The sequence below is a fragment of the Pipra filicauda genome, unplaced genomic scaffold (assembly GCF_003945595.2).
Source record: "Pipra filicauda isolate LSUMZ 115617 unplaced genomic scaffold, ASM394559v2 scaffold194_size2289513_pilon, whole genome shotgun sequence".
NCBI lineage: Eukaryota > Metazoa > Chordata > Aves > Passeriformes > Pipridae > Pipra > Pipra filicauda.
The window spans coordinates 1,607,890-1,627,230 of NW_024104303.1; the positions used below are offsets into that span (position 1 = coordinate 1,607,890).

At 39.9% G+C, this 19,341-nt stretch overlaps 1 protein-coding gene and 1 long non-coding RNA gene across 8 annotated transcripts in view; one reads left to right on the top strand and one right to left on the bottom strand.

The window, feature by feature from the left end:
• The window catches only part of ELAVL2 (ELAV like RNA binding protein 2), a 110,787-nt gene that overhangs the window by 80,950 nt on the left and 10,496 nt on the right, over positions 1–19,341 (top strand). For all 7 annotated transcript variants that reach the window (XM_027721990.2, XM_027721998.2, XM_027721994.2 and 4 more), the window contains one exon: positions 10,573–10,676. In XM_027721990.2, the coding sequence (XP_027577791.1) occupies positions 10,573–10,676 (104 nt within the window). The remainder of the gene's footprint in view (positions 1–10,572; positions 10,677–19,341) is intronic.
• Positions 9,173–18,405, bottom strand: LOC120323087. Its single transcript, XR_005563230.1, has 3 exons — positions 18,373–18,405; positions 11,500–11,566; positions 9,173–9,378 (listed from the first exon to the last, which is right to left on the bottom strand). It is a non-coding gene; the product is annotated as an uncharacterized LOC120323087 (long non-coding RNA).

Here is a 19,341-nt window from a genome sequence, read left to right on the forward strand (position 1 = left end):
CAATTATGCACAGACATGGGTGACCACAGAGGATTCTATGAGGCCCTGAAAACAGCTTACGGGCCTACATACCAAGTCCAAAGCCCTCTGCTCAGCGCTGATGGGCAAACGCTTCTGACAGATAAAACCTCCATTCTGAATTGATGGTCTGAACACTTTCAGACTCTCTTCAGTACTAGCCGTGTAGTCCAAGACTCAGCAATTCAGTCCATCACACAGAAACTGCTGAAGAATTAATCGGATATTGCCCCCACTTTGGGAGAAACTCTTAAGGCCATACAGCAGGTGAAAACTGGCAAGGCAGCTGGGGTTGATGGAGTTCCACCTGAAGTCTGGAAACATGGGGGCCCAGCACTCCATGCTAAATTTCATGAGTTTGTGGTGAGCTGTTGGGAACTGGGCAAACTACCATCAGACCTTGCTGTTGCAGCCATCATCACTTTGTATAAGAAGAAAGGAGTTAAATCAGACTGCTCAAATTACCGTGGTATTACTCTGCTCTCCATTGCTGGCAAAATCCTGGCAAGAATACTCTTGAACAGACTAATACCCGCTATAGCAGAAGGAATTCTGCCTGAAAGTCAGTGTGGTTTCAGAGCCAACAGGAGTACCACAGACATGGTATTTGTTCTCAGACAACTACAAGAGAAGTGTAGGGAACAGAACAAAGGTCTCTATGTAACCTTTGTCGACCTCACCAAGGCTTTCGATACTGTGAGCAGAAAAGGTCTGTGTCAGATTTTGGAATGTTTAGGTTGTCCCCCCAAGTTCCTTAAAATGATCATTTCACTCCATGAGGATTGGCACAGCCAAGTCAGATGTGGCAATGCACTTTCTGAGCCCTTTCTAATAAAGAATGGTGTGAAATAAGGCTGTGTTCTTGCACCAACCCTATTCAGTCTTTTTCAGCATGATGCTCCAAAGGGCCACGGCAGACCTCGATGATCAGGACAGTATCTACATTCGATACCGTACTGATGGAAGCCTATTCAATCTAAGGCAACTGAAGGCCCACACCAAGACCTTAAACCATCTTGTCCATGAGCTGCTTTATGCTGATGACGCCGCCCTTGTTGCCCACACAGAAGCAGCTCTGCAGCGTTTAACATCCTGCTTTACTGAGGCTGCTGAGCTCTTTGGGCTGGAAGTCAGCTTAAAGAAGACAGAAGTTCTCTATCAACCCGCACCTCAGGAAGTCTTCCATCATCCCCACATCACCACTGACGAATCAGAGCTCAAATCAGTCCAGCAGTTTAATTACCTAGGCAGCCTCATCTCCTCGGACGGTAAGATTGACGGAGAGATAGACAACAGGTTAGCAAAGGCATACAGTGCCTTCGGAAAGCTTCATAACAGAGTTTGGTGAAATAAGCACTTGAAGAAAAGTACAAAGATCAGTGTTTACAGAGCCATAGTGCTGTCCACTCTTTTATATGGATCTGAATCATGGGTCATCTACTGCCACCACCTGCGACTCTTAGAATGTTTCCATCAACGCTGCCTCCATACAATCCTAAACATCCACTGGTCAGATTATGTGACCAATACATCTCTTCTAGAACAGGCAGCAGTCACAAGCATTGAGGCCGTGTTGCTGAGAACACAGCTGTTATGGGCAGGGCATGTCTCAAGGATGAAGGACCGCCACCTTCCTAAGATATTGCTTTATGGTGAACTTGCCACTGGCTGCCACAAGAAAGGAGCCCCAAAGAGCAGATACGAGGACTCCCTGAAACAGCATCTCAGCCTTGACCATATCAATTTTCATCACTGGTCTACTCTGGCCTCTGATTAGGAGGTGGAGACACACCATCTATAACGCTGCTGCTTCTTTTGAGAACGTACACAGGGTCACTCTTGAGGAGAAAAGACAATGCAGAAAGAATCGTGTTCTGCAGAATATTTCACCTAAGGAGTCTTTCTGCTGTGCCTTTTGCAACCGGTCATGCCTGTCTTGTATTGGCCTTTTTAGCCACCAGCATGCTTGTAACAAATGTGGATAGAGCCCTTCCCAAATCTTCAATTGCAAAGCCTAGCCATGAAAAAAAAATGAAAAAAACCTAGCTTTAAAAAAAAGTACTTGATTTGGCAATTTTCGTGGTATTTTTTCACCTTGTAGTGATAAGGAGCTTCTACTTGTAATATGACAAGTTAGTTTTTAAGAAAGCATGCATGTCCAGGTCAATTATTATTACAAGAGGCAGTAACGGGCAAGATTGTCAGTGTTCAGCCTCCTGTAGTGTCCATGAGCAAATGGTGTTTCTTCTGCTTGTGCAACAGCATGCCCCTTTTCATGCAACTCTTACTTTCAACTCTGCTTTTTCGAGTTGAGAATTTCCTATTTGGACATGGTGTATCTCTGTTTGTAACCTTCAGTTAATGTCTCTCCTGGCTTACCGTTTTTGTGGAAAAAGTGATTACCTGGTATCATTAATTATCTATTCTGTATGGCCTGCAGACCTCAAAGTAATGTTTAAGAATTCCAGACAAGATGCAGGATTATCTGTGTACTTCAGTAATGTAATCGGTTGCTTCCAAAAGTTAGCTTGCTCAGCCCTTGCACTGGGTATTTGATAGCTCTGACGGGAAATGGCAGCCAAGGACTCCCTCGTGTGGTGGGTGTCCCAAGCTTCCAAAGGCATCGTGCTGCATTGTCAAAAGGCGACTGCTCTGGTTCATTCGACCAGAGAGTGAGTGTTGGAATAATGCGAGTGGCTGACTGCGGGAAGAAATGCAGCAATGGAAACTCTTCCAGTATGAAGTTGCTGGATTTTTTTAACACTGGTTGATTGTCTGATAATACTGTTGCATACTGATGTAGAAGTATTGGGGGGGGGGGGAAATGTACCAGCTGTGTACTCAAGCACAGATAAAGTTCTACAGTACTGGCTCTGGATTTTGTCAGGAAGGACAAGCTTCTTAGTCATGCATGTAGGAAAATTATCTTCAGCAGTAGCTATTTAGAGAGGGAAATCACGAGAACACATATTTTAGTAGCCAGCTGGGTGGCAGGAGACAGACACCAGGAGCAGGTGTAATATTGGCCAGAAATTTCTGGCATCAAACTTGATGCTTCTGCCCAAAAATCATTCAGAGAAGATCTAGAATACCAAGATGCTTTAATCAGTCATGAAACAAAACTACTATGCTAATCAGCTGTTCTCCAGTCATGGTGTTATGCAGAAAGCAATATCCATTCTTTTCAGGAGCTGTAAAATATTGCAGGACTACTGAAAATGCGACACTTAAATTCACTGTGCTTCTGTGAGGGATTTTGCCTACTCTTGAAAAGACTTATTTAACAATTGTTAGGTTAAACATTATATTTGTCTGCCTTTCAAGCCTTGAGCACTTTCAGGCAAACTCAATAGTTCAGGTAACTGAACTCTCTTAGAAACAGAATGGTTTGGGTTGGAAGGGACCTTGAAGATCATCTAGTTCCAATCCCCCTTCCATAGGCAAGGAAACCTTCCACTAGACCAGGTTATTAAAAGCCCCATCCAGACTGGCCTTGAACATCCCCAGGAATGGGGCAGCCTGTTCCAGCACTTCACCACCCTCACAGTAAAGAATTTCTTCCTTTCACCTGATGTAACCCCAGCCTCTTTCAGTTTAAAGTTGTTTCCCCTTGTCCTGTCACTACATACCCTTGTAAAACGTCACTCTCCAGCCTTGTTTTAGGCTCCCTTTAGGTACTTGAAGGTGCCATAAGGTCTCCCAAGAGTCTTCTCTTCTCCAGGTGAACAAACTCATCTCTTTCAGCCTGTCCCTTGCCCTGCTCTTCATGCTTCTTCTGATGCAGCTCAGGATACCATTAGCTTTCTGGGCTGCACTTGCACACTGCTGGGTCATGTCCAGCCTCATTTCCACCAGCACCCTCACATCCTTCTTGGCAGGACTTAATCCATTCTTTGTGCAGCCTGTACTTGTCCTTGGGACTGCCCCAATCCAGGTGCAGGACCTTGCATTTGACCTTGTTGAATTTCATGAGGTTTGTGCAGACGCACCTTTTGAGCCTGTCCAGATCCTCTGGATGGCATCCCTTGCCTCCAGCGTGTTGCTGGTGCCACAGAGCTTGGTGTTGTCGGCAGACTTGCGGAGGATGCACTCGATCCCATGGTCTGCGTTGCTGACAGAGTTAAACGGTGGTGGTCCTGTTTTTACCCCTGAGGAGCATTGCTTGGCACTTGTCGTAGGCCTCTATTTGGACACTAAGCCATTGATTCTTCGAGTGTGACCATCCAGTCAATTCCTTATCCACCAAATCCATGTCTTTCCAGCTTACAGACAAGGATGTTCTGTGGACAGTGTCAGACTTTTTTGTGCAACTACAGATAGGCCAAGTCAGTCGCTCTTCCCTCACCCACTAGCATTTTAACCTTGTTGTAGAAGGCTGCCAGATTTGTTAGGCACGATCTGCCCTTAGGGAAACCATGTTGCCTTAGCATAGTTTCCAGAAGGATCTGCTTCGTGATCTTCTCAGGCACAAAGATGAGACTGACTAGCCTGTAGTTCTCCTACTTTATCATATCGTTATTTCCCTTTTTGAAAATGGAGCTTATGTTTGCACTTCTCCAGTCAGTGGGAACTTCATCAGACTGCCACAACTTGTCAAATATTATGGAAAGTAGCTTAGCCGCTTCTTCCACCAGTTCCCTTAGGACCCTTGGGTGTATCCTACTAAGTCCCATGGACTTGTGCACCTTGAGGTTCCTTAGATGGTCTTGAACTTGCTTTCCTGCAGTGGGTGATCGTTCATTCTCCTAGTCCCTGCCTTTGCCTTCTGCCAGATGGGTAGTGTGGCTGAAGCACTTGCCAGTGAAGGCTGGGGCAAAAAAATTTCCAGTACCTCAGACTTTCCCATGTCCCTGATAACCAGGTCTTCAGTTCCAGAGAGGACCCTCATTTTCCCTGGGCTTCTTTTTGTTAGCAGTATACCTGTAGAAGCTTTTCTTGTTCTCCTCAACATCCCTGGCCAGATTTAATTCTTTCCAGGTTTTAACTTTTACAGAATCGTAGAATTTGGCTGCTTGGACAATATTCTGTGTTCCTCCTAGGCAACCTGTTCTTGCTTTGACCCTCTGCAGGCTTCCTTTTTGTGTTCAAATTTGCTCCTTGTTCATCCATACGTGCCTCCTGACATTTTTGCCTGACTTCCTCTTTGTTGGAATGCATCACTCCTGAGCTTGAAGGACGTGATCCTTGAATATTGAGCAGGGTACTCTACTGTGCAGATCCCAGAAGAGGCCAAAATCTCTTATCCTGTCTAGGGTAGTGAGGTTGCTGTGCACCTTCCACTCTGCCCAAAGGATCTTGAACTTCACTGATCTCAAACTCCACCATTACATGGTCTCTGCAGCCCAATCTGCCCTTGAGCTTGACATTCCCCACCAGCCCCTCCTTGTTGGGAGAAAAAATCCAGCATAGCACCTCTCCTTAATGGCTCTTCTGTCATTCAGAGAAGGAAGTTATCATCAGTGCATTCTGGGAACTCCTGGATTGCTCTGTGTTGTCCCTTCCTAAGGTACTGGGTCGGTTGAAGTCCCGCAGGACAACCAGGGCTTGTGAACGCAAAGTTGCTCTGATCTGTCTGTAGAGGGCCTCATCAGCTCAGTCTTTCTGGCCTTATTATGCACCCTGCCCTGTAGCATTGAGTAAAGAGCACTTGAAGATGATGCCTTTGCTGTTTCTATCTGAAACAGTATTTATTTTTCTTGGTTCTGAAGTGCCCACAGGCTTTAGGGAATATTGTTCCTGAAACTGAGTGATAGCTCATAGGTGGAAAATATAACACAAACATTTTTGCAGCAATCCAGCACTCCAGTGCCTGCTATAACATAGACTGCCGTTCTTTGGCCAATGCACAAGGAAGCAGCTACACAGACAGTCCTCTGTATCAATCTAGTTAGAGAAGTTTTCTCTTTTCGGGTGCTGTATTCCCACTTTATTTACTATCACGTGTTTTCCTGGTTTATGGGTATAGTAGTCAAAGGGAGAGGATCTCTTCAACTTTGCCATTAAAGAAGCTGTCTGATTTAAAGACTCTTGTCCTTTCTGTTCCCCCCTTTTTTGTTTTTTTGACAGTGCAGCAATGGAAGAATTAAGCTGTTATGGTCTATTAAAGCTTTAATAAGCTGTGGCTGTTGTAACTGCTTCCAAAGAGAAAAATGAAGGAAATTATTGTTGGCAAGTATACTTTTTGTTGCAAGAGAAGTTATCAGGCAGGCAGATTCCCAGGGAAGTTGAGAGAACAGGCAGATGTTCAGAAAATATTTGAATTGTTGACCTGATGTGGTTGGGTTAAATGGCTTGATCTGTGTAACTTTTTAACATAAAAGTAGAATCTTATTAGAGGTTTGTTGGAAGGAACAAAGTGTGCTTAGTGGGGGTAGATAATGAAGTCTGGAACATCTTACAGGTTTTTTTATTTTCAAACAGGGACTCAAATACATGGGAACATAGGTTCTGGAGTTCCCAGAGAAACAGAAGCTTAGACACAGTAAGAATTATTTGAAAAGAATAAACTGCTAAGACATGGTAATTGTGTATGGATTATTTAGGGAGAGTAAAGCCTTTGTCATCTTACCGTGCATCTATACCTTCAGCTGTTCGTTTCTGTTTACAGGTGCTGTCCTCTGTCCTGTTGAGGCATAAATTGCTGCCTTGGATGGGTGATCACCGCTAGCAGCCCAGCCCTTAAAACTGTCTTTCAGTAGACAGGCGGTAGCAAAGAGACACCACCAGGTTTTAGAACTCACTTCATTTGAATCTAGAAAAATAATTTTGCCTCATACTGTAATCAGAATACATGATCTTTAAATTGATAATGAAGTAGAGAGGGCTTTGTATGCTGAGAACAGCAGCAGACTCTGCAAAGAACAGTGATGAGCTGTGTTCACTGTGGAAGTGGACTTCAGAGGAAATGTTTAGACTACAGTAACCAGCAGAAGAAAAACACCAGACGTGTTGCTTCATGCTCATAAACAATAATGTCCTATTAATTGTGGTATCTAGAGCAATCTCTAGTCTTACATGACAGATTTCACTAGTTGATCTCCTAACACTGAAGTGGGGGATGCCTCAGGACACCTGGGCTGTTTTGTGCAACCAAGCGCTTTATGCATGAATGCTTTTTCGGCAGGGGACTTCTCTAGGTAGTAAGATACATCAGTATTCAGAAAGCTCCAGGACTTAGTTTTTATTTCTTTCATGTCACCAACTCTTATCTTTTATGAATAATTGGGTGGTAACAGGGCAATAGGAAAAATTACCTTGTCTCTAGATCTTATTCCTCTGAAGTTCATGAGAAGGCTTTGCATAGGTCATTAACAGTGATGAAGTGAAGTCAGCTGTCTTATAATTGTCTTTGAGCATTCAGTAATTCAGTGCTTCTCCTAGGTGGTGCAAATAGCTGTGCCTCATGGAAACGTACAGTGCAGTGACGCATCTTTTTTTTATCCCACAGTCCTTCTGAGTTACCTTAAAGTAAAACTAGACTTGGCTTGGATTTTGCTAAACAATCAGTTAAGTTTCTTGATCTTTTTGTCATTTATTCCTTTGAGTCTTGTCTGCTGTAATCCAACCTAAGTCTTCATTGTGATTTTTATTTCTAAAATTGAGTTCTTGCAACAGGAATGTGCTGTAAACTTCTGCTTAAAAATGTTGAAGCAGTTGCTGGAAATAACCAAGGAGTCCTTTCACGTAAGTTGAGTTCTAGAGTGAAATTGTTATTATTCAGGAAGTTGAGTTATTTTTTGTCAGGAGGAGAATACTGGTTTAGAAATTCTATTGAAATGGCTGTATTCTGCTTTAGGGAAATTGCTGCTACTTTTAAGAGCAAAACTTTGAAAATGGACAGGTGTCACTTCTATCACATCCAGTTTGCTTGAACTCTTTTTCTGTAGACAGCACTTCTTTGTGACTTTTTCTGGATATTGTATAGCAGAGGATTTTCTTTAGACTTTTACAGCTGTGTACATTATTTATAGTAAATGTTTACAAAACAAGTTGGGCAGAATAAAAAGAATTTATTCGTGATTCTTTTCTGATAAGTATTGTGAATTACCCTGTGCATTTTTTATCATTTTTACTTTTCCTAGTTTGGCTGACTGTTGTAACAATAATTTAGTTAACTGTTGCATTTTTCTGCACCATATTGTCTAATATTTGTAGTGTTCCAAGCATAAAATCTGGTAGAAAGTTACAGAAACAGCTGTAAACAGGTCTGTGAAGTAGCCACAAGAACTGTCAAAGAGAATAAGCTCAACTGACAGCTGGAGCATGTAACTTCTGAAATATTGCTCACCTGCACATGAGCACCCTTGAAGGTGGTGAATGTGTTCTTCTTAACAGCACAAGTACAAATTCACAAAAAAAATAAGAAACTCTTGTCACTCCTTTGTTTAGGATAAGCTAAGTTTAATACTGCTTGTAGATCTGTTATGGAATAAAGAGCTGGTGTGCTCAAGTAGTCAGTCTCTTGTCTGTGTTAAGGTTGAGTAGGCTGTAATTTTGAAGATCAGCAAAAGGCTAAACTGACTATTCAGAATACCTAAATATGTAATAGCACTTGGAAGCACACTTGGAAACAAGTGTGTGTTGTGCAGGGGATTTCTGTCTTGGTGAGTGGAGTTTGGTGCAGAAGAGGCACAGATGAAAGAGTCCAGAGCTATTTTCTGTTATTGTTCGACTTAACTGTAGAATGTCTCCAGAACAGTGGTCATTAATTAAATCCTTTATAACAGCAGGGTATGCTCGTTGTCTGCAGTGGTCTGGGTGTTTTTAATGTGAAAAGTAGATCACCTCGTCAGAGGGGTAGTAGAAATAACTTCTGCCCATCTTTCTTTTCAGTCTGGAATTAATGAGTTGGAACATCTTATCTGAAATAGCTTTCTCTTTTAGAATTTAACATATTTTAAGGTTGTGGTTTAAATGGGTTTCTTAGGAGATTAATAACAACGCCTAAAATCAGCATTTCTATATTAGGATAAGACTAAAATAAGTCATGCACAAAAAGACATTCCCTCTTTTTTGGAGACACTGTTGGGAAGAGTGTCTGTAGACGGTGGGAGCGATGGAGGTGACAGGTATAGAAATTGCTCTACTGTCATCAAACTAATAAGGAAAAAGGCATTTCCAAGACAAGAAACTTGGATATATCTAGGTAGAGGTGTAAATGAATACAGAAATGCTTCTGTATATTTCTGTATGGTTTGTTACAGGAGCCTGAAATTGTTGAGGTTGAAGGCACTTCTGAAGATCATGTAGTCTAACTTCCTGCTCAGAACAGGGTTCTCTAGAACGAGTTGCTCACTACTTTATCCACTTCGGGTTTGGATTCTTTGTTGATGCATATATTAACCTATCTTCTGATTTCATCTGAGGAGGAGATAGAAAAGAATGGAGGCAGCTTTGGGGGGTGGGGTGGTGATGGTGCCTGTGTTTCTTTGGTGCCATGGTAAGCATAATTGGTATAAAACTGTGGATGCCAGAGGTGATGGGCTTGTTAGTAAGCCCTCTCTTGTCATAATGAATCAAGTACCAACTTCCCATCATGTTTTTGCATTACATGCTGTTTAATACATACTGTATAGATACCATATAAGAACTTGATACAGCATAAGTTCTTTTTTGGATATAAATTGCCATTTTTCTTTATATATAATGATGTTTATCCTTTTATATTGTTCTGTATCCAAAATAATCTTTCTAATTAGCATTTTGTGAATTAGATATGTTGGATGCTTCCCTATAGCTATTTTTTTTTTTTTAAATGGTCAAGAGTATGGGAGTGTCTCTGAAAAGGTTTGCGCTAATAAAAGGGTAATATTCTTACTAAGTGGTATACTATCACTATGTTAAAATTTTATACCTAATTGCATTCTTTAGCACTAAAAGTACTTCTAAAGGAGAATGCTCGTTAGGGATGGCATACTATAGGTTTTGAAGTTGTTGACAGGACTCTTATGCTGAACTCAAGAGTTTAATAAGTGCTTAGACAGAATGCATGGTTAGAAATGGTCTGTTGTTCAGAGATTAAGAGCTAATTAAAAATGCTTTATGTCCATCTGCCATCCAAATTTCCATCACTAAAACAACCTGAAAATAATGCATCTTTGACTGATATTTAACTCATAAACAGTTACTATTACCAGTTGTTTTGAATATCGTAATAAAAGAAGCCTTTAAACTCCTTGTTACTGAGAGGCTATATGTACTGTATGAATGACAGCTGTAAAAGTGTTTGGCTTCAGATTTGGCTCAAATTCTGACACTGAAGTACATTTAAAACTCACTCATTTTTAAGTCTTCCATTGAACTGAATGTAGCCATTTCTGCGTTGAACAGAACAAGTACTGCAGTACACAGGAACAGAGAAGCTACTTAAAATCTACTAACCTTACTGGAAAATGCCGTGACCATTACAAATTTTGTATTTGTATCTGGAGCAGATACTGTTCTTCAATACAAGCAATGTTTGCTTAGTGTGTCTATGTAGCGTTAAAACAGTTAGCTACCCATTGTGTGGCACTGCAGTACTAATGATGACTTTTATTCCTTCTTTTTAATCAGGACAAAGCTTGGGTTATGGTTTTGTGAACTACGTTGACACCAAGGATGCTGAAAAAGCTATCAACACTCTGAATGGATTGAGACTTCAAACTAAAACAATAAAAGTATGTAGTGTTAATATGATTTAAAGAAACAGAATTGTTTTGAATTCCTGATTTGTTTTACTTTTTCAAGTGTAACAAAAATTCTGCTAATGTCAGTAGAATAGAATAGGACTTCATGAAGCAAATGTTAGTCCTTTCTAGTCTGCTTAGATTTGGAGAGTTAGATTACAATTCCTTTTTCTTGACATTCTGGATGTACGTTTGACTTTTTTTAACTGTCAAATTATGTTGCATGCTTTAGGTGAAGAAATGCGATTTTGCATATTATCTGAACACTATGTGCTTCCTCCTTACCTTCTCAGAGATGGTATAAATTCCTTATTAATATTTCCTTTTTAAAGGTTGCTGGTTGTCTTGTTTCTCTGACAAATCCTTAACATTAAATGGTGAAATAACTATTTCAGTTATCTATGAATTACTGGATTTCTAGGGCCCTAATCTCTAGATCTCTAATGTTTGATATTCCTATCTTTTTCGGTTGTGTTGTAACTCTTACTGCCCTTGTTTATTAAATTCAGTTTCTCTAATTTCTAGAAACAGAAATCTTGAGAGTTTTTCTTATTTACTGTTCTAATGCATTAATAGAAGAGTGAGGATACTCACCCATTTTATGATCCCCAAAAGGGGATGCCACTTCTTGTTTTCTTGAAATAAAATACATTGAAAAGGTGAATTTGCAAATGCTGGCTTAAGCTTTTTTGTAAGGGTAGTGATATAAAAACCTATTACCTGTTACCTTTTTAAAAAAGAACATCCTGTGGAACGCTTTATGGAATACTTCATTGAATAATTTGTAAAGTATCTTAAACTTTCAGATCCGTACCTCCAAAGCAAGTCATAGCAGTCTTAGTCTTGTACCTGGTACCAGTTGTGTTGCCTTCTGATTTCACCTGAATATTAAAACATCAGAGTGAGTATACATTAATGTTGAAGGCACTTATAGGCGTGTTGGATACCTGAACCCTGCTCTGCTAGACAGTATGCTTCCTCATACTGCGTGGTGCCCTCTGTGGCATAATTTATGGTTCTTTGCAATGTAAACATGGTTACATCATATATGTAGTGAAGTTTGGGCTTCATTTAATTGTGCAACTTCAGTGTGAAAATGAGTTGTATCTTATAAAAGGTAAAGTGTTTTCTGTGGATTTTTCTCTTTTGGAAGATGATGCTGCTGACAGGCTCTTTGTTCTGTTTGAGACAGTAAAAATATATATTTCTGTGCAAGGAGTGATTTTTCTGGTTACCTGCTTGTTTGTCCATGGCTCCTTTTTTCATTTGAGTTGTCCTGGAAAGATAAGTTCTTCCCAAATGTGGAGAACTCAGAGAAGCAAGAAGGTAATGAGTCACTGACTTACACAGAGTGATAAGAAAATTCAGTGCATGTTTTTATTGGATTGGCTTTTGCTCGGGAGAGGAGAAATCCTCAGTGGCTTCCCCTCACTGTGTTCTTAGGAAAACTCTTAAAAAAAAAAAAAAATGAATTTATTGTGAAATTATATAAATAGGAATATCTTTCAAGGGAGGAATAAAATGTGGAATAAAAGACTCCTGCATTAACAAGAAGGTGTACTCAGGTTCTTGGTCTGAAAAGGAGCAGGCAAACAAATGGCCTGTCTTTAAACTGGCTTAGAGCTGTGCAAGGTAGGCAGCTTTTTACCTGCACTGTTAGGGGTAGCAGAAAGACACAGGAAAATATCTGGCTTTTCTTCATGAATGCCAAGCTGCTTTAATGCTGGGCACAGTCCTTTGTGGATTGTAGCTGCCAAGGGGACACTGAAGATGACAGTGTCATCATGTGGTGCTCATTCCTCCCTTTTAAGGTGAACTAGAGCTGAGGAGCTTCCACTGTTCTATCCCTAGCTCACTAGTGTGAGAGGGCCTGAAGTGGCAGAGCCCCTGCATGCAAATTTTGTTAATCAAGAATGCCAGTGAGATGCATAAACATGTATGCAAATATGTGTTTGAAAGCAGAAAAAAATAGTCTGTCCAGCTAGAGGCCTGGGAGTAGACCTTTTATTTTAAGATAGCATTGATTATCTAGCTGTGTTTTACCTAGCCTAGTGCTGCTTAGAAGTCAAATTTAATAGGGTTTTCCTCCTCTGAAGCTCTTTGGATTATTGGGATGTTTACATGGGTAATTATTACCTGTCAAGGGAATAGAGATTTAAGAAATAATTTATCTAAAGTATTAAATCCGTAGGTTTTCTTCCCACTATTTTGTAAATTTGCATATATTTTAAATAAAAACAGGCTTAACATGTAACATTCTGCCAACCTTGGTGCTGGAATGAAGTTTGACAAATTCTTTGGCTACAAGTACAAGATGTTCTATTTTGTCATCATCACCTAACTGACTGCCCTCCTGTAGAAAACAGTGTAATGAGAAGAACTAGTTAGGACTTGAGTAGAAGAGTGAGTACTAAAATATCAGCTTTATGAATGCCCAAAGAAGTGCAGTACAGTATGGGAAGGCTTTTGAAGTGAGGGATGTGCTGCAACTTCATTAGTGTCCTTTGAGTCAGTGTGTCCTTAAAACTTGGCATAATGTAATGCAGTTTCACTTGGTGCCCTGAACCATTACTTAGATTTACAAGAAGATTCATTTTAAAGGAATTATACTCCAATTTAGCTGGTCAACAGCTCCACCCTTAAATTTTACCAATGGTACTGCTCTTGAAAATGCTTTTTACACTTAATGGAAAATAACAAAATACTGAAAAGAAACATGATGGTTTGATTTCTGAGTTTAGTGTAGCATGTAAAAGATTGAGATTGTTCCTGTCTTTGCCACTGATACTTGTGGAGAAAAAATTTGGTAGTATCACTTTGTAGTAATTTTTTCATTAAGTAATGTCTCTGGGTAGCAATGAAATACAATGAATTGTGTAAAAAGTCTATTAAAATGCCAGAGGGCAAGTGAGCTGTAAAGGTGAGAGAAACCCTCCTTACCTTGTTATTTCTCACCCCCATTTCCCCCAGCATTAAAGAACATTGTTCTAGTGAGGGGCAAAAGGGAATTCTATGTGGAGGTTTAATTAAAGCCAGTGATTTTTACTGATGTTATCAATCAGCAAAGATTGAGAGAGAGGCTGAACATGTAGTGGTCTTGACAGGGTAACTACATACTCAGGACTTAAGGTATTCTTAAGGTAAAATTTTAACTGCTCTAGCAGATCTGAGGCAGAACAATTTGTCTTGAAACAAAGGTAAAGGTAGGGGTTTTTTCTTAAATTTCTGCAGGAGTTTTGTAAATTGTAGTTATGCAGGTTTTTAACTGTGTTAACAGTTAAAGCTTTGACAGCATTTTCATTTTAATACTGCACATACACACACACATGCCTTTTCACCCCCAGGTAAAATTCGTTCTTTGCTGAAATTCAAATCTCCTCTGACTTTGAATGTTACTTAACTAGCTTAAACTGACTGCTTGTTTTTCCCGTAGCTGAATAATACTGAGAGGAGGATTCACTTCTAAAAGCATGTTGTTGTCACTTCCTGTAAACCACATTATGGCCACACGGTTGTTCATTTGTGTGTCAGACCAAACCATAAAATGTGCTAATCTCACCTTCACCAATGACATAGTCTGTTTTCTGTTTGAGCCCCATGTTGCTACTGATTGGAGTTTCTTACAAGAGTCCATCCTTGCTTTCTCTGAGGAAGAGGATCCTTGGACCAGGGCAGGTCATCATAAGGCTGCTGAGCAGGTTTGCAGACATAAAGCCTCAGTAGGTGCAGTAAAGTCCTTTCTGAGCTGCATTGGGTGTTTCTAACACAGAAATGGGCATATTCAAAGGGGCCAGCAGTACTGTATGGAGCTGAAGGAAGACTGCAAGCTTTGCTCAAAAGCCAAGCTTTAAGCAAGCAAAAAAATGCCAACAAAACTAGGGAAAAACTGCTTGTTACTGCTGAGATTGATAGTCCATCTTTTGTACTCTGATTTTTCCCATGCTGTACTAAGTCCTCTAATTAGGCAAAATCCTTTAGGTAGGCTATGGCTTTCCTAGGTATGGAGGTTTTTTACATTCTCTTTGGAAGAATGCTTTAAATTTTGTAAAATATGGTTTTGCTTACCTTTGAAATTATGGAAGTCTTGAGATAAACAGATCTCTGTTAAGCTAGCAGCTTCCAAGTTAGTGTTTTCTTTTGCTTGGTTTTTTGTTGTTGTTTGTGTTTTGGGGTGGGTTTTTTTAACATATTAAATATTGACTCTGCGTGTCTTTTATCTATGCAGTAATAGTTTTTCCTGAAAGGCTGTGAGATACTTCAATGAAGTGATAACTGTGGCAATAGATGTTTTGTGTGCCTTTCTAGGAGATGTGCCCATGGAATAGTGCAAGAGAGACCCAGGAGATGAGCTTGCCACAGTTTCTGTCAATAGTAGCAGCTCCCTCGACAAAACACAGAGAAACTGAAGTTCATTTATTTCCTTCAGAAGAAGGGAAAATGTGTGAACAAATCTACCTCAACTCCAAAAGCATGAGGATAATTGGGGTCTGTTGTTCAGAGACTTTGTTCTGTTGTATTGCGTAGAGGGCTTAATATTATGCTGCATACCCTTATTCTCTATGAAATCTGACTACTTTTTCCATTCTAAGTGTCTGAAATTCTTGGTGCTCTCACTGTTTGGGCATGAGTGGGAAAAGGGGGTGTTACCAGATCCGAACCATGAATGTAAAGTGTGGAGAAAGGTCTTTTGACAGTAAAAGTATGTGAGAAGTAGGAAAATGAAAATGTTTGGAGATTGGATCTCCTTTTGTTTCGTATCTTTTGTTTGTACTTAAATTCTAAGTTAAATGCTTATTTTTAACAAGACTGCAGATTTTAAAGTATTTTCCTGTATTGATCCCTTTAAAGGCAAAACAGCAGAACTGCTATTCTGTGATTGTAGCGCATAATTCCCCATCTCATGTTTTAGTGTAGAAGCTGAACTTGAGCAGCTAGCTCATTTTCCTAGCTTTGTTGTGGTGATAGAGCTTTCAGCTTGCTGCATGCTGGAAAGTGGGGTCAGTGCGGGGTATGCTGCAGGCAAGTAGCACAAGAGGTTGTGGTGGTTGTTTCCTGACTAATGAGAGTTAAATAAAGAAACGTGGTCAAAGAGGAATGAAAGTAAAAAGTCTTTCTGAGCTCCAGTACTCATTGTTGTCTCAGCAGACTGTTCTCTGTCCAGTAACTAATCTGAAATTTGGTGGAAGGCTCTATACTGTATGCTAACATGCTTAGAGTGAAGGTTCTAAATATGTAAAATTAGAAGACTTTGCTATAAACAGCTACTAAAAGCTGCGAAGGACTTTCTGTAAGGAGACTTCACTTTATTTCAATGGAAGTTACCTGCAGAGTGCTCATTCCTTAATTTTGTAAAATAAATACTTGTGTTATTTTTTCCTCTTACTCAAAAATTGGTGTTGGGTTTATATTTGTGAGTCTTAAATAGTTATGATATAGTTAGTATACAGCTCTTTGGCAAAACCATGTTATTCAGGTAAAAATTGTTCCAAGAAAGAGCTTTATAAAATACAGGTAGTTCTGTGTTGTCTAGTCATGTTCATGTGAACTACTGTGCCCATCAGTAATCACTTTGAACATATTCTAAGCCTGCTACTACTTCATGGCCAAATCTGATTCTGATAGTCTGGTTTTACAGAGGAGCAGCCTGTCAGGTTGGTCCATTCATGCCCTCAGCTGTTCCCTCTGGGAACAGAGCAGATGTGGATCCCATGACCGACCTCAGATTGGTGACACTGGCACAGGCACTCTTCTGATAATGCTGAAAGGCTGTGACTTTGGTGTCCCTTCTTTGAATGCATTGCCTGTTGCACAACAGGCTGTGAAAGCACCAGCTTCATCAGATATGGTTATATTGATTATCTTAATCTACATACATAAGTGAAACTGTGTTGAGCAGTATGCATTGGTAGTTCTACAGAGTTGAGTGTAAGTCACCTTTGCAGAGGGAAGTCTGTGTCTGAGTGGAGCTATCTTTTCATTCGAGGGGATACAGGAAGTAAACTTGATGAATATACAGCAATGTACTCTCCTGTATCAGACAATGTATTGCTGGCTAGTGACAGCTCGGACCTCATCTTTGAGGTGTGCTGCAGCATCTTCTTATTAGAAATTGAATTAAGAAGAGGTCTTGAGTCATGGTGTCTCATACAAATTTAAGTGCACGGTGCCTGGCACAAAGGCCTCTGAGAACATTGCTGTAACAAAAATACGTCCTTGTTTTTATTATACTTGTCAAGAGGGCTTACATATTCCTAATGTTTTCTTCTTCTCAGTATAAATCTGTCTGCTTTGCAGATAGGTTTAACTCATTTTCATCTGCACACACTGGATGGTAATTTTTTACTGGATTTTTTTTTTCCACTGAAGCATGCATTTTAAAAGAACTGGATACTATCCTGAAGGGCAAGCAGTGTTCTAAGCTGAAAGATTACACTGGTAGTTAATGACTGTAAACATTGACTGAAATCCTGATTTTAATATTTAAAGATTTCAGATTTAAAAACTTTTGAGAATATGTTAAGCAGAGGTGCTTAGGAGAAAGTGATAGTAAATTCTGAAGTTCTTTGAGAGAATACAAATACTACTTCTATTTGCGCTTTATACTAATAATAAGCTATAAGAAAAAAGAGCTTCAAGCGTGGTACTGAAGTGTCTGTAGGAAGTAGCAGATAGTAAGAAACCAAAAAATTCATTTGTAGGAATTGTGTCTCTTATTTTTGGCAACTTCTTTGCTTAACCTGCCAACTCTCACAGCTGTCACTTGAAAATTGTAAACTAGTTCATCGTGATGTTAAATGAAATATTAAAGCAGTGGTGAAAATGCTTGAATTTGGTGGTGTAATGTTTGCATTTCTAGAAACAAGTGTCTTTCCTAGTAACCACAGTGGAAAATTTCAGTAAAACTGTTTTTTAAATTGATATCTCCAGAGTAGTGCTGTTCAGTGTTGTACAGTGTGTGTCATCATCAAATATTTAAAACCGTAGGCTTTCAGTCGGTTTCTTGACTTGCTTTCTGTTCAGTGGTTTTGACATTGCATAACTGTAATTGTTCACTTGTTGAAGTAGCTGTGGAATTAAAATCTTAGCACAGCTGTTAATTCAGTCTGTATGTAAATTGTTTGAAGAGACTAAATCTAGAACTATCAGCAAGTAATTACAGAATGATCAAACTGACAGGATACAGGTAGGGAGGTGAATCTAGGGAGTCTCTGCTTTAAATTTGTATCACAACAGAAATCACTGGACTTTGACATCAACAGAGAAAAGAAACTGTATATCCCTTACTCCAGGCAATGTTCTCCTGCATAGGAATTAATTCCCTTACACCAGTAATATTTTATGGTGTCCTCGTTTTTCTCTATGTGGTGCTGACTTACAAGAATCAAAGATGGCTAGTAATATTTTGCCAAAAAAAAAAAAATCAAATTAAATTACACTGGGTTTCTGAAGTTAATATTTCTTTGATTTCTTGCCTGGCCAGAACTTCTGACGCTTAGCAAGATGGCTAGATATAGTGTTTGGATATTGGTGATGAACTGCTGATTTTGGTTTAATGTGTGTTATTCCTGTGACTAATTGCCCAGATTCAAGTATATGTCAGTTAGGATACATGAGTAGTCACTGGGGTACTTTCCATGAAGGGTAACCTGTGATTGGTGTTATATCTTAGGTGTAAAAAATATCTTACTGCACTGGGGAGCTCAGAGCTGGAGGCAGTCCCATGCAAGTGTCTCACCAGTGCTGAGTAGACAGGAAGAATGACCTCCCTTGACCTGCTGGTGATGCTTTTGCTAATTTAGCCTAGGTGGCTGTTGGCCATCTGTGTCACAAGGGTACATTCCGCTGGCTTATGATCAGCTTGATGCCTACAAGAACTCCAGGGTTCTCTGACAACCTGCTTTTCAGCCAGTCAGCTCCCAGCACGTAGTGGTACATGGGATTATTCTCTCCAGGGGGAGGACTGATTTTCTTGAATTTCTTTGAGTATCCTGCTTACCCAGTTCTCCAGTCTGTTGAAGTCCCTCAGGATGTCTGGTCTGTCAGTCACTCGTCCACGTTTTGTAACATCTGTAAAAGTCTGAGTGTGCACTGCCCCATCATATAGTGAGGATGTCCTGTTTGAAAAGAGCTTATACTCTATAACCTCTGTTGTGAGTACTTGCAAGAGTGCATGTAGAAAGGAGCTTTGTAACATATATTTACTTAAGTTCAAAGCTATTGTAAAGTCCACAATACCTACAGAAAACCATGGGGGTTTTAGTTTCTCAGTAGTGAAATATTGATTAGCAGTTGCAGAGCTGTTTTGTTAAATTTAGAGAAAAGTTACTGTTGTTCTTCCTTCCTTAGCTGACGGTTGCAGGAATTTGAAATTTTCTCCAGAGGACCAGACAAAATGCATATAGGAAGAAAAACATCTGACAGCTTAAAAAGGATTGGATAGGACACTGTTCAGTGTATCTCAATTCCAAAGATAATTTAAAACTATAAAACAGTTCATTGTGTTCAGTTATAAATGGACTTTGTTGCTGTCCCTGCCTACTGTGTGGAGTTAAATTCTGAGATGTTGGTGGAAGGGTTCCTTTTGAAAACAAACATTGACTTAGCTATTCAGAACTCCTTGGTTTTGCTAATACATGCATTTAGTGTGTCTAGGCCT